General features: G+C 36.6%; 1 protein-coding gene across 2 annotated transcripts in view; it reads left to right on the forward strand.

Annotated features, from left to right (window-relative positions):
• LOC125404339 (phosphatidylinositol 3,4,5-trisphosphate 3-phosphatase TPTE2-like) overlaps positions 1-15,948 on the forward strand; it is a 122,647-nt gene that overhangs the window by 29,320 nt on the left and 77,379 nt on the right. For both annotated transcript variants that reach the window (XM_048440154.3, XM_048440155.3), the window contains exons 8-12: positions 2,073-2,120; positions 6,343-6,396; positions 7,660-7,713; positions 9,880-9,933; positions 11,328-11,393. In XM_048440154.3, the coding sequence (XP_048296111.3) occupies positions 2,073-2,120; positions 6,343-6,396; positions 7,660-7,713; positions 9,880-9,933; positions 11,328-11,393 (276 nt within the window). The remainder of the gene's footprint in view (positions 1-2,072; positions 2,121-6,342; positions 6,397-7,659; positions 7,714-9,879; positions 9,934-11,327; positions 11,394-15,948) is intronic.

Genomic DNA, 15,948 nt, shown 5'->3' on the forward strand with positions numbered 1-15,948 from the left:
GTCTTTATTTATTTATTTATTTATTTATTTATTTATTTATTTATTTATTTATATGGGGTTATTGAAAAATCCAAACCTCTTTATTTGAAATGAGTCCACTAAGGTCACATAGGGATTTTCTTTTTAGTTGATTAACAAATATCCATTACTTGTTTTAGGAGAAAAATCCATATTTTGCTTAGCTTCTGGTTTTGCTACAACATGGGCATCAGGCTGCCAGGATGAAATACATCTGTCCCGAGCTCTGCTGCACAACACCTTTACTGAACGACAATGTTTATGCCTTTTATGTACCTTATAGCTTTTTTTCTTCTTTTCTTCTTTTTTTTAATTTATAAAAGTTTATTAATTTATAAAAGTTTCCATTTCTGCCCCTCCTCCCAAAACCCTCCCACTCCCCCCACTCCCTCTCCTCCTCCCTCTCGGGGGAGGAACTTGAACTATATGTGTCTTTAAATCTTCCTATGTGAATGGTTAGAAGCTATGAACGAGACACATAGATACATAATGCTAAATTTATGCTTGGAGACATGCAAACTCAAAAATCTGCTGAGAAGGGCAGTTTTGGTCACTAAGTCCTTCCTATCACCTCTTAATTTGGTTACAAGCCTGAACAATCACCAACTAAATCCTAAGGAAGTTTTCAGTATGCTTGTGTATGAGTCTTCTGGGTTAGATAAAAGCAAAGGAAGGCAAAGAGGAATGGCATAAGACAGGGTCATGAGATGGAGGAGACTTCAGCAGAAATAACTAGTGGTGATGACCCTCAGATGTGCCCCACCAAAGCACTGCCATTACATAAGCCCTGCCTATCACCATACTGGATGGAGCACCTTCCACAAGTCCATAGCTGCTGATTTTCACCTCATATTTCCACAATATGAAAATGAAATCAAGGAGAACTTGAAGCTGGTAGGAGGGGCAAGTATCTTTAAACAATAGCTAAATTTGAAATACATCCCATCAAAAACCCTGTTATATAGTGGGAAGGGCCTTGGTCCTGCCTCAAAGCAAAGTGATAGACTTTGGTGACTTTCCATGGGAAACCTTATGCTCTCTGAGGAATGGATAGGGGTGGAGTGGAGTAAAACTGGGATTGGTATGTGTAACTAAAAAATAAAAGCAATAAAACATAAAAAACTGTTATATGTTGGAATTTAGATACTGGTTACTTAAATATAGGTGAATTACTATTTACAAAATTCCAGTAGATTCATTACCATTGTATATATAGCCACTTTTCTAATATAAAAATGCCAAACTTGAATTAGTGGTATACATGAATATTTAAAATTCAATCAGTTCACAACTCAGAACTCTTAGAAATAATGTAGTTATTTGATCTGGAAGTTATTTATGTTTATATCTGGTTTCTGACTATACTTTGGAGTACTTTAGATCACACATGAATGAATTGTGAAAGTCAAGTTGCAAATTAAGACAGTACACACAACTATATATATAAACAAATTTATAGTCACAGAAACTAAAAACAAATGAGAGATTAAAATTTTGAATGCAGCAAGAGAGAAAAAAGCCTCTTTACAACAAAAAGAAATTAGCAGTGAGCAAGGAGCACTCTAGCTCTCAGTGTGGAATAAAATGGAACTAATGAAAGTTGAATGTGTCCATCACTTCAGATCTCTGCCACCAATTAAAGCTAGTACTCCAGACTTCAGATCACCATTGTATTGGGTGAAAACACTGCCTTAGGTCTGTAACTACCTGATCATATCTCATTGTCAGATAATTCAGCAAAGGTGTGTGAAATAAGGAGATAATGATGGGACTTGGGAAGTAGGACATTAGACATTAAATCAGATTGAATATCTGAGTGTCTACAAAATAAGTGTAGCTCCAAATAAATTGAACCAAAAAGACTAACAGGAACTGATATTATGTATTATGTAACAGTAAAACTAAACTATATTTCAATATTAGGTTACTTGTATTTTTACTACTCATTATAATCATGCAAAGCATCATTTCTACAAAAAATGTCATGTCATATTCCAAATATTTAGCTCTAAGGTATAGCATCTTGACTTACTACGTCTGTTTTTATCCTTTAGCACATCCCTGTATGAAGTGAATTCCTCGAGTGAACTAATGAAAGAAATGTAAGATATAATTAAATAAATGGATATATGTGTGTGTGTGTATAGTATATATTTGTTTGTACATAAGTATTTACATATGCATATACACACAGATTAATATCTGTGCTATTAATAGTTAGGAACATAGTACTATTACAAGTTCCCTTTTAAACTTTCTAGTATCATCTCATAGATATTCTTGGTCTTTAATCATGTAGAAAAATAGAACAAATAAGAGATGGGCTCCTCTGGTGTTTGTTACTTTTAGTTACTATGTTAAAAGTTCTGCTGATCCCAAATAGAAAGGATCCTCTCTACAGCCAGGAGGAGGCAGCAGTGGACTGGGAGGAAAGGCCCCACAGGATATTAGAATAAGCTAAAAGGTCCTGCACCTTTCGCTCATCTCCAGAGCTCTGCTGCCAGTGGTTCTATTGTTCCAAGGGTATAGTCTCTTTGGACGGAAGCTATGCCTCAGAACTTGCTCATCATGTACAAAGCCTTATGTCTCATTCTTAGCACTGCAAAAATAAATACATATTAATACATATTTACATGAACATCTGAACTCACACATTTACGCTAAAGCAGGTAAAAACAGATATGAACAATCATAGAAGCATACATGTCCTATACTTTTGATAGGACTAAAGAATTTGTTACGACAAAAACGTGTGTGTATGTGTGTATGTGTACTTACAGCATAATTTGCAGAGAAAATGACGTATTTAACCTGTTAACAGATTTAGATAATACTTTAGAAATCAATTCACTTATAAATTGAAGATTATAATTAATTTTCACTAAAGAAGTCTAAGTCATGTGGTTTCTTTTTAGTACATGAGTAGTACTCAACCTGAATTGAATAGATCATCATTAAATAGAGTTGCTGCCAATACAATGAAGGATATAAGGGAATTAATAATACATGTTTATGTGTACATGTGTATTTACATGCACATAAAAATTTGAACCCACACATACCACACCCTCTGAGATATTAACATTTGAGATATTCTCTCTTGGAAACATCCAAGGGATAACAGGGCTCCTTTTCATTCTAATGAACTTTTCATAATAAATGTTGCCTCATGAATAAAGAAGACAAAATGAGCAATAAGTTACTTATATATTCATAAATGCATCAGTACCAGCTGCTCTGTCTGTATTTTGTTACCTGTATGTATGTTTTTGGAGCTGAACTCTTGGTATTGGATAACGAATTGGTGTGCTCTTTCCTGGGGAAGATTGTTTCTCCTACTTTCAGCATTTCTTAGTTGCCTTTAATTTGTCTAGGGTTGAAGTTTTGTAGGCTTTCCCCTTCTCTTTTAGCATGTTTGTTGGTGTCATCCTTGTTGAGGCCATGTTTAAACAGCCATGTTGGTGAGACTTCATGGGGGTAGCATTTGACATTTCTGAAAGACACTATGCTTCTTTTGATTTTTAAAGAGCTATCAATTAAGAATTGAATCCAGGCCAGGCAGTAGTGGCACATGGTTTTAATCCCAGCACTCAGGAGTCAGAGGCAGAGGCAGGTGGATCTCTGTGAGTTCGAGACCAGCCTGGTCTACAGAGCGAGTTCCAGGACAGGCACCAAAGCTACAGAGAAATGCTGTCTAGAAGGAAAAAAAAAGAATTGAATCCTGGGGTAGACTCACCAATGTATTGTGAAATATAAATTACATACAGTATCTATATATCATACCAGCATGAATTCACAAACATGGTAAATTTTAAATTCAGACATTTACTCTCAGAAAAATCCTTGGGAATCCAGTTTCCTAAATGTTGTTTCTAAATTCCTATTACGGAAATTTCTGTTATAGAATACTCTTTATCTTTAGAATTGAGGTGGAGAAAGAAAAAATAAATCATAGAGGGTGTTTTCTAGCTCCTGAAGTTTGTTCCCTTTGTTAGCCAAGGGAAGAGAGAACTCCATTTAAAACCAGAATATAGAACTTGAAAGGCTACAGAGGAGCCTTTGCAAAGAGAATAGACTCAATAGACCCTACCATGGAACCTTACTCTCCAGAGGTATCTGTGTATCTCCAAACTCATACCTCCATCTTTACTCTGACACCCTGACTTGTGCCTGTAGATTCCTTGTGTGAAAGTAGGAAAGAAGGCAAACAGCCAACAAAGGGACCCGAGGAAAGATTTGTACAACAAAGGAGGAATCATGTCTAGAATTTGCAGCTGAATTTGAATTCATTCATCAATGTTTTCACAGTATGGTTAAGTTAATAAGGAATTAAATTTAAGGATTTTACAGGTTTAAGATATTCATAAGAGGGGCCAGGGAGATGGCTCAATGTTTTAGAGTACCTGCTGTTCTTTCAGAGGACCTGTGTTTAGATCCCAGCATGCATGTTGGGTAGCCCTCACTCACCTACAACTCTAGCTTCAGCAGATTCCACCCACTCTTATGTCCTCTAGAGAAACTTCACACAAACACATAAATAATAAGAATTTTTAAGGAAATACTTTCATTGTAAACATGAAGAATTTTTTTTGCCTTTTTTTGAAAATAGATTTTTCTAACGTAATATATCCTGTTTGATGTATCTCCCAAATATACCCTCTTCCTATTCTAATATCTGTTCCTCTCAGTTCCTTCCCACATCCTCCCATTCAGATTCAAACCCTTTCTGTCTGTCACTAGAAACAAACAGACTTCTAAGGAATAACAATAAGATAAAACAAAAATTAGCACACCAGAATAAGGCAAAACAAAAAGAAAACAGAAGGAAGAGAACCCAAGAAAAGGTACAAGAAATAGATTTAAATGTATATATACACTCATTTGCACACTCAGGAATCCCATAAAAACACTAAACTTGAAGTCATAATATACAGCTAAAGGACTTGTAGAGTAACATGAGAGAATGATAGTATGAGAAAAGGAACTTCCAAAGACATCACTGAGCTCATTTCCTATTGACCATATACTGCTAGGCATGCAGCCTACCCTCAGAATAGTTTGTTTCCCCAGTGGGTCTCCTTTGGAGAAAACTAAATTTTCATTTGAAAGTGGTTATCATTTGAGGCTTAGGGATGGAAGCATCCACCTTTGCTTTCAGCTCTAGGACCCCACTGGTCAGACCCATGCAGGTCTTGTGCATGCTGCCTCAGTTCCTATGAGTTCATATGTGTATCCATCTTGTTGATATAGAGGTCCTTGATTGCTTGGGGGTCTTCCTTCTTGTCTGTCTCTTACAATATTTCTGTCTCCTTTTCCACAGGGTTCCCTGAGCCCTGTGGAGAGGGATTTGATGGAGACATCCCATTTAGGGCTGAATGTTTCAAGGTTTCTCACTTTCTACATATAGTCTGGCTGTGTGTCTCTATATTTGTTCCCATCTACTGCAAAAAGAAGCTTTTCTGATGTTGAATGAGCAAGACACTTACCTATGAATATAATAGAATATCATTAGGAGTCATTTAATTGCTACATTCTTTTGTAGAACAGTTGTATTTGCTTTCACCCTAGGTCCCTGATCTATCTTGTCTCAGGTTCTTAGTCACCCAAACAGTTTCAGGTATGGGTTCCATCTCATGGAAGGAACCTTTACTCAAATAAGATATTGGTTGAATACTCTCACAAACTTTGTGTTATCACTGCCCCAACATGTTTTACAGGCAGGACACCATTGTAGATCAAAGGATTTGTGACTGAGTTGCTGTTTACATTTCTTCTTTGTTTATCTGCAGAGTACCTTCTGGCACCAAAGACACTAGCATGTAGGGGTGCATGTAGATACCAACTTGGCTTCTCCATATTTAATGAGTTGTGTGGGTATTGTCTTCAGTTTGTGTTTTTCTCTACCTTTTTTCTTTCTTCCGCTGTCTCTGTCTCTGTCTCTGTCTCTCTCTCTGTGTGTGTGTGTGTGTGTGTGTGTGTGTGTCTGTCTGTCTTTCTTTTCTTTCTTAATTTTTGAGACAGAGTTTCTCTTTGTAACAGTATTTGCTATCATGGAACTAGTTATGCAGACCAGGCTAGCTTCGAACTCACAGAGATCTGCCTACCTCTACCTCCCAAGTTCTGGGATTAAAGGTGTGCACCACCACTGGCTGGTTAGTTTGTGGTTTGTAGGAAGAGTATATGGAAGTTTTCAAATAACACTAGCATGAATGTAAATGTTAGCCAGCTTATAGTGTTTAGAATAATTTAAGTAAATTTGAGCCAGAAAGTTGTATCTTTGAAATCATGTGACATCTAATTATACGTATTTTTTAAATTTTCTAGCCTTTCCCAGAATGAGTCTCTGACACCACATGGAGATGGAACTGCCAGTGAACTGTGAGACATACACTCATATGTTAACAAAATGCATCAGTAATGAATAATCAAATGTATGGATATAAATACATGCTATTTGTATTTGCATGTACAGACAACAAGAGATGCACCACTAGCACCACTATACACACAGAAGCAGAGAAAGATGTAAGATTTGGAGGCTCCTAGAAGTGGTCTCTCAAGTGTATAAATGGAATATATCATTTTGGACCAATTTGAATAATATAAGTAGCTCTCATAAAACAATGCTTTTTCCCACTTCCTGAGTGTTTAACAATCTAAATAAGCACCAGATAAAATGATTAGGAAAATTTACAACTTTCCATGTAATAGATTTTATTACACTGAGTAAGAAAGCAGAGACCCCTGTTTGAAGTCATGCGATAGCAGGGAATAGAAAGTAGAGGAGCCCTTGCTGGAAAGGAACACAAACAATGAGCGCTTGATGTGTCCATCACTCTCTAGACCTCACCTACCAGATGAACAGCACCAAAAAACTAAAACATCATATGTTGAAGAACTTTAACCCATACCTATAAGATGCTTTCTGGTGTAGTAAAAGGCAACTGGTGGTGCTGGACAGTGATGGCACATGCCTTTAATCCCAGTGCTCTGGAGGAAGAGGTAGGATGATCTCTGTGAGTTCAAGGTCAGCCTTACAGAGCTGGAATTACAGAGCAATTCCAGGGTTGCTGGGACTGTATTACAGAGAAACCCTGTCTCAAAAAAAAGACAGCTGGTAGAAGTAAGAGGACAAAGGAGACACTTAGGAACAGATATCATATGTGATAAGCTGCATAAGCTTCTATGCACGGAATTGGATTTGAAGTAATTTATATCATAACTTGCACACATTGGTTCAGCTTTAGTAGCAATTTGCTGTTTTTTATTTCTGAGATGTTTTGCTATGTAGCCCAGGCTGACTTTGAACTTGTGAAACTCTTTCCTTAGCTTCTCAAAAACTGGAATTATAGTGGTATACCACAACATCCAACTTATCTCTTTAAACAAGACTAAAGTATTTAATAAAATATAAAACATCATTAAGGGAATATGATATGTTTATTGCAAACAGTGGATTTACATGGGAGGTTTTGTTTTATTACATTACTAGGACCTTTGCACATGTTTTCCCATTGAACTACAGCACCAACCCTATGTGTGAAAAATCTTAAGGTTCAAAATGTTTATAGATTGAATTATAATTATAATCATTAAATTGTAATAAACTCAAACTCATTTGAGTTTTGTTTTATCCTTTAGCACAGTTTCAAGTGGATTGAAATCATTATACTCAACGGTGTCCACCAGTATACTGTAAGATATAGATAAATTAATACTTCTTTCTTTGCACTTTTCCTCTCTGTGTATACCAATTCTTCCCATGTAACATATAGAGTTTGAGATCAGAGAATGCAAGGAAACACAGCTCTTTTTGTACTCTCATATTCTGTCATGGTGAGCTTCTGATTATAGCTCTTGAATTGTGGTACAGAGAAGAAGAACATAAAAAGGAGGGAACCTTCTTATTCATAGTCTTCAATCTTAGTGACTAGCAGCTAAAACCCACAGAAAATTATTAGAATGTCTATGTATAACAAAATAGTGGAGAATGCCAAGAGAAGAGAAATACCCATTTAGATGTAAAAAGGAGGTATCACTGGATAGGAAACAGATACTCTCAAACAAACAAAAAAAGAAGCAAATATACCATAGTTGTATCATTCACTTCTGAGCTCTTCCCACATTAGGACAGTGTCACAATCCACAGTTATCACCATCTTGAAAGGATCTTCTGACTCAGGTTTACAGTTACTGCCTTATCTGAGGGACAGAAACAACTATAATTTGTAAAATATCAAGTAATGCTGGATATATTTGAGATTCATAAAGGAAGGTATCCAAAGACAGATGGGTAACTAAGGACTAAAGTAGATTCTTGATTGGTACAAGCTTTATAAAATGCCAGTGACATTCTTTGCAAACTTAAAAAGGTGTGTCTGAAATAAGTATGAAAGCACAAAAGATCCAAAAGAGGCTAAGTACAAAGAACAAAGCTAGAGGCATTCTATAGTACAAGATTCCAAGACATAAAAACAAATATATAGCACTGACCACAGTAATACAGTATAGTTTTGGCATAAAATAGCACATAGACCAGTGGAACAGAGTAAAAACAGCCTCTCCAACAAGTCGTGCTGGGAAAACTGGTCATCCACATGCAGAAGATTGAGACTAGATCCTTATCTCTCACCCTGCACAAAATCAACTCAAAATATAGCAAGGAATTTAAACAGGCCAGAAACTCAAAAACTGTCATGGAAAAGCACCTTAAGATACTGGTACAGGTGATGATTATCTGTAGAAGACTCCCAAAGCACAGGAAGCAAACATGAAATTTGACAAAGATAACATAAAAATGAAAAGCTTCTGGAATGGCAAGATTACCAGTAGGCAAAAGCACAGTTGCTTAGACTGAGTCTCCTCACAGTTGCTTAAGATGAGAACTCCATTATGCACGTTGTTTCCTGATCTCCACTCAGGCTGTGGCATGTGTATGTACACACACACACACACACACACACACACACACACACACACACACACACACACAAATATAATTTTAAAATGTCTTAAAGCTTCTTCTGAATAATGAAATAATAAGAGCGAAGACACAGTGTATAGATGGTAGGAAATGCTTCTCAACAATTCACCTGACAGACATCAATACTGATAATATATAAAAGACTAAAGAAATAGCATCAGTAACATCAGTTTAAAAATGACAAAGGATTTTGTCCTTTTTTTGAGTCTAGTCTGGCCTAGACTCAGAGGAAACAAAGTCAACATATAATGACGATATTTGCATATCCATGAATATTACTGCTCTATTATCAATAGCCTAGGTGTCTACCCAAAGATGAGTGAATGAAGAAAATGTGATATATGGATAGAGTGGAATATTGTTAAGCCAAAAAGAATGAAATTTTTCAGTTTCCAATAAAATGAATAGAACTGAATAACATTGTGTTGAGTAAAATGTAGAAGATACTATAAGACAAGTGTCACATAATTTCTCTTCTATGTGAGTAAAAGCAAGAGTTGATTTGAAAGCAGAATATAGTTGTTACACGGGACTTGAATGGTTACTGGGCAACTGGTGAAGGGAAGTTGGATCACATGTTGAATGCATCCTGTGACTCTAAGGATATATCAGTAATGCATGCTAGTGAAAGGATCTAAAAATTGAACTCTGAAGTAAATAATTATGAAATACTGTTTTACATTGGGATTAGTTTCAATTTAAAAAAAGGTCTTTAAACCTTTATCATTTTGAATATGTTAAATTTTAATTTTTTCCATTAATTTATTAAAAGTTAACAAGTTCATAAATGTCAAACAGTAATTATAGCTAATTTGAACAAAAATCAATTTTAAAATATCATGTGGTATTGACTACCTGTTCTTTAAAAACTGCTTTAGCATTGCCTCATCTGATTTAACAGCAGAAATCCAGGAAGAAAACATCAACAAATGGTAAGATCTAAAAATATGTATTAATATACATTGTATATATGTAAATATATATTTCAATTTATTGGAATGCATCAGAAAAGAAAGATATTGAGATTTGTGGAGTTGATTAGTAGTGTCAGTGACAATTATAGATTGTGTTATTATTTTTAAAAGTCTTCTTGCCATAGTATCTCTAGGTATCTTTCTATCCTAGTTGAATGTAAGGGGAAATCCTTAGAAAGTGTTTTGAACTCTTAATCTGTTGGTCACTTGGGTAACACCACAAGAATGAGAGAGAGAGAAAGGGAGAGAGAGAGAGAGAGAGAGAGAGAGAGAGAGAGAGAGAGAGAGATACTATTTGGAGCAAGAAGGGAGGTGACTGACAAGTAGGAAGAAAGTGGAACCCTAAGTGAAAAGAATCAAATTAATAGGCCTTAAAACTGTACCTCACCCCCCAGAGATCTGTCTCTACATGATGCTGGTGTCTCAAATTTATAACCATTATCACATTAGAGTTCTCCTCGCAGACCTTTAGTTATTTTAATGCTACACAAGGACAAGAAAAATTTCCATGGTGTATGAAAAGTACAGAGTGGTGGAAGGACTTGGAAATCATGAAACTAGAAAGGGCAACATTTAAATACCTACACTTTGAAGCTGAATTTTGAAATAAATGTAGCCTCCGAAATGGCAATACATATTGGTTTAGATGTAGTAATAAAAAATTGCACTTTAATCCTGATTCATTATGTTGTTTTCCAGGGATACAAGTGATTTTTATAGTATACAAGGGTTAATTTAGGTAAATTTATATACCAGTATCCAGACAACGAATAGGCATGTAAGTTATAAGTGTTTAACAGTTTTATAAAATATAGGACAATTATGCACATTTCAACCCAAAATAGATCTTTGAATTTACTCAGCTCCTAGATGAGTATTTTAAATCTTTAATACTGACTTGATTACAATGGCATCAGTAGTCAGTGTCTGCTTTGTTAAAAGATTGATATATTTCATGTTGCAATGATGATATCATCAAAGGCTGCTTTATGTATGTGTGTGTACAAATATATATATGTGTATGTATATATGTGTATATACATATGTGTATATACACATATGTGTATGTTTATATGTGTATGGATATATGTATGTGTGTATGTATTGGTCATCAAAGACTGTTTTGGCAGAGAAAATGAGATGAAACCAAGAGAGGAGAAAGAAACCTGTTAAAGTTAAGTCTTGAAATTATTCATGGAAAAACAGTTATCTGAACAATGATTCTAAATTCTAATTTTTTTCAGAAAATTTGTATCTCTTAGATTCGAGGGAATCTTTCAACGAATCTTTTCATCTTACTGTTAAATGTATCACTCTCTAATGATGTATCTTTCTATTTGTTGGTGCTAAAGCAAGTTAAAACAGGTCTCCAAGTTATATGATGGTGATGAATGTATTGATATTCGCAAGACATATTGGTAAGTGGGTTTGATATTTGGAGAAAGAGAGAGTCATGGATGGATCTCTTGTCTTTAGGAAAGCAGAGCTACTACTGGGGAAAAATAATAGTAGAGAAATTTGGAAAATAACTCAATAATAACCTACTGTATTTATAAACAAGTACAATGCTGTGGAAAACATTTTATGTACTCACAAAGAGTTTATTTTGTAAAAATTGATAATGTTCTTTCTTGGTAGTGATTTTTTTAAAGTTTATTAAATTATGAAAGTTTCCATTTCCGCCCCTCCTCCCAACACCCTCCCCCTCCCACCCTCCCCCTCCTCTTCCCTCTCCATCCCTAAGAGCAGTCAGGGCTTCCAGCCCTGTGGGAAGTTCAAGTTCCTCCCCCCTCTCTCCAGGTTCAGGAAGGTGAGTATCCAAACAGACTGGATCCCAAAAATCCAGTATATGCAGAGGAAACAAGTCCCAGTGTCATTGTCAATGACTTTTCAGAAAGGCTCCAGGCCAGCCACATTCAGAGAATCCGGCCACATTCAGAAAATCTGGTTGGATCACATGCTCGTTCAGTCCCAGTCCAACTGTCCTTGGTGAACTCTCATTAGATCAGTCCCCTTGTATCAGTGGGTGATCGCACCCCTCGCGGTCCTGAGTTTTTTTTCATGTTCTTCCTCCTTCTGCCCCTCATTTGGACCATGGGGGGCTCAGTCCGATGCTCCAATGTGGGTCTCCGTCTGTATTGCCATCCATCGTCGGATGAAGGATCTATGGTGATAAGCAAAATATTCATCAGTATGGTTATAGGCCAAGGCCGGTTCAGGCACCCTCTCCTCTGTCCAGAGAACAATCTGGGGATCTCTCCTTGGACCTGGGATTCCATTTATATTCAAGTCTCTTGTAAACCCTAAAATGACTCCCTTAGTTGAGATATATTCTTCCCTGATCCCATATCCATCCTTCCTCCCTCCCCCCATCTCAGTCCCCAGAGTTTTCCCCATTCCTCCCCTACTCCCTTCTCTCTAACCCTCTCCCCTTCCAACAACCCTCCCACCCACCCCCCTATGCCTGGGACTCTTGTCTATTTCCAATCTCCAGGAGGATAAGTACATGATTTTCCTCAGGTTCACCTTCCTATTTAGCTTCTCTAGGATCTCGAATAATAGGCTCAAAGACCTTTAATTATGGTTAGAATCCACTTATGAGTGAATACATACCATATTCCTCTTTTTGGGTCTGGCTTACCTCACTCACTAAAGCGTTTTCTATGTCCATCCATTTGCATGCAAAATTCAAGATGTCATTGTTTTTTACTGCTGAGTAAAACTCTAGTGTATATATGTTCCACACCTTCTTTACCCATTCTTCTATTGAGGGGCACCTAGGTTGTTTCCAGTTCTGGCTATTACAAATAGTGCTGCTATGAACATAGTTGAACAAATGCTTTTGTAGTATGATAGGGCATTTCGTGGGTATATTCCCAAGAGTGGAATTGCTGGGTCCTGAGGGAGGTTGACTCCCAATTTCCTGAGAAACCGCCACACTGATTTCCACAGTGGCTGTACAAGTTTGCATTCCCACCAACAATGGATGAGAGTTCCCCTCTCTCCACATCCTCTCCAGCATAGGTTATCATTGGTGTTTTTGACTTTAGCTAATCTGACAGGTGTAAAATGGTATCTCATAGTTGTTTTGATTTGCATTTCCCTGATCGCTAAGGATGTTGAGCATGACCTTAAGTGTCTTTTGGCCATTCGGAGTTCTTCTGTTGAGAATTCTCTGTTCAGATCAGCACCCCATTTTTTAATTGGGTTAATTAGAGTTTTAGTGTCTAGTTTCTTGAGTTCTTTGTATATTTTGGAGATCAGGCCTTTATCTGATGAGGGGTTGGTGAAGATCTTCTCCCAGTCAGAAGGTAGCCTTTTTGTCTTACTGACGGTGACCTTTGCTTTACAGAAGCTTCTCAGTTTGAGGAGGTCCCATTTATTCACTGATTCTCTTATTGTCTGTGCTACTGGGGTTCTACCTAGGAAGTGGTCTCCTGTGCCTATGTCTTGTAGATTACTTCCCACTTTCTCTTCTATCTGATTCAAAGTGGTCAGATTAATGTTGAGGTCTTTAATCCATTTTGACTTGATTTTTGTGCATGGTGATAGATATGGATCTACTTTCATTCTTCTACAGGTTGACATCCAGTTATGCCAGCACCATTTGTTAAAGATGCTTTCCTTCTTCCATTGTATACCTTTAGCTCCCTTGTCAAAAATTAGGTGCTCATAGGTTTGTGGGTTAATATCCGGGTCTTCTATTCGATTCCAAAGGTCGATTTCTCTGTTCTTATGCCAGTACCAAGCTGTTTTCAATACTATAGCTCTGTAATAGAGTTTGAAGTCAGGGATGGTTATACCTCCAAACGTTCCGTTATTATATAAGATTGTTTTGACTATCCTGGGTTTTTTGTTTTTCCATATAAAATTAATTATTATTCTCTCAAGGTCTGTGAAGAAGTTTGATGGGATTTTGATGGGGATTGCATTGAATCTATAGATTGCTTTTGGTAGAATTGCCATTTTTACTATGTTGATCCTCCAAATCCAAGAGCAAGGGAGATCTTTCCATTTTCTGGTATCCTCCTCAATTTCTTTCTTCAAAGACTTAAAGTTCTTGTCAAATAGGTCTTTCACTTCCTTGGTCAGAGTTATCCCAAGATATTTTATGCTATTTGTGGCTATCGTAAAAGGTAAAGTTTCTATGATTTCCCTCCCTGCTTCTTTATCCTTTGTGTATAGGAGGGCAACTGATTTTTTGGAGTTGATCTTGTATCCTCCCACATTACTAAAGGTGTTTATCAGCTGTAGGAGTTCTTTGGTAGAGTTTTTGGGGTCTCTTATGTACACTATCATATCATCAGCAAATAACGAAAATTTAACTTCATCCTTTCCAATTCGAATCCCCTTGATCCCCTTATGCTGTCTTATTGCTATTGCTAGAACTTCAAGCACTATATTGAAGAGGTGTGGGGAGAGTGGACAGCCTTGTCTTGTTCCTGATTTCAATGGAATGGCTTTGAGTTTCTCTCCGTTCAGTTTGATGTTAGCTGTCGGCTTGCTGTATATTGCTTTTATTATATTTAGGTATGATCCTTGTATCCCCAATCTCTCCAACACCTTTATCATAAAGGGATGTTGGATTTTGTCAAATGCTTTTTCAGCATCTAATGAGATGATCATATGGTTTTTTTCTTTCAGTTTATTTATATGATGGATTACATTGATGGATTTGCGTATGTTGAACCAGCCCTGCATCTCTGGAATGAAGCCTACTTGATCATAATGGATAATTTTTCTAATGTGTTCTTGGAATCGGTTTGCCAGGATTTTGTTGAGAATTTTTGCGTCGATGTTCATGAGTGAGATTGGCCTGTAATTCTCTTTCTTGGTTGTGTCTTTATGTGGTTTTGGTATCAGCGTAGTTGTAGCTTCATAAAAAGAGTTTTGCAATGACTCTTCTGTTTCTATATTGTGAAATACCTTAAGAAGTATAGCTATCAGCTCTTCTTGAAAGTTCTGGTAGAATTCTGCATTGAAACCATCTGGCTCTGGGCTTTTTTTGGTGGGGAGGTTTTTGATAACCGCTTCTAATTCTTCGCGACTAACAGGTCTATTTAGATTGTTCACCTGGTCTTGATTTAACTTTGGTATATGGTATTTATCTAAAAACCTATCCATCTCTCGTACATTTTCCAACTTTGTGGCATATAAACTTTCATAGTAAGATCTAATGATTCTCTGAATTTCCTCTATGTCTGTTATTATGTCCCCCTTTTCATTACTGATCTTATTAATTTGGGTGTTCTCTCTCTGCAGTTTGATTAGTTTGGCTAGGGGTTTGTCAATCTTGTTGATTTTCTCCAAGAACCAACTTTTTGTTTCGTTGATTTTTTGGATTGTTTTCTGTGTTTCTATTTTGTTGATTTCAGCCCTCAGTTTGATTATTTCCAATCTTCTACTCCTCCTGGGAGAGTCTGCTTCTTTTTTTTCCAGAGCTTTGCGGTGTGCTGTTAAGTTTCCAATATGTGCTTTTTCCGTTTTCTTTAATTGGGCACTTAGTGCTATGAACTTTCCTCTTAGCACTGCTTTCATTGTATCCCATAGATTTGAGTATGTTGTGTCTTTATTTTCATTAAATTCAAGAAAGGCTTTAACTTCTTTCTTTATTTCCTCCTTGACCCAGGGGTGGTTCAGTAGTTGACTGTTCAACTTCCACACATTTGTAGGCTTTCTGGTGTTAGAATTGTTATTGAATTCTAACTTTATTCCGTGGTGATCCGACAAGACACAGGTGGTTACTAATATTTTTTTGTATCTATGGAAGTTTGCTTTGTTTCCGAGTATGTGGTCAATTTTTGAGAAGGTTCCACGAGCTGCAGAGAAGAAGGTGTATTCTTTTTTTTTTTGGGTGGAATGTTCTATAGATATCTGTTAAGCCCATTTGATTCATTACCTCTAGTAATTCTCTTATTTCTCTGTGGAGTTTCTGTTTGATTGACCTGTCCATTGGTGAGAGAGGAGTGTTGA

Source organism: Myodes glareolus, chromosome 6 (assembly GCF_982192425.1).
Source record: "Myodes glareolus chromosome 6, mMyoGla1.1, whole genome shotgun sequence".
Lineage (NCBI taxonomy): Eukaryota > Metazoa > Chordata > Mammalia > Rodentia > Cricetidae > Myodes > Myodes glareolus.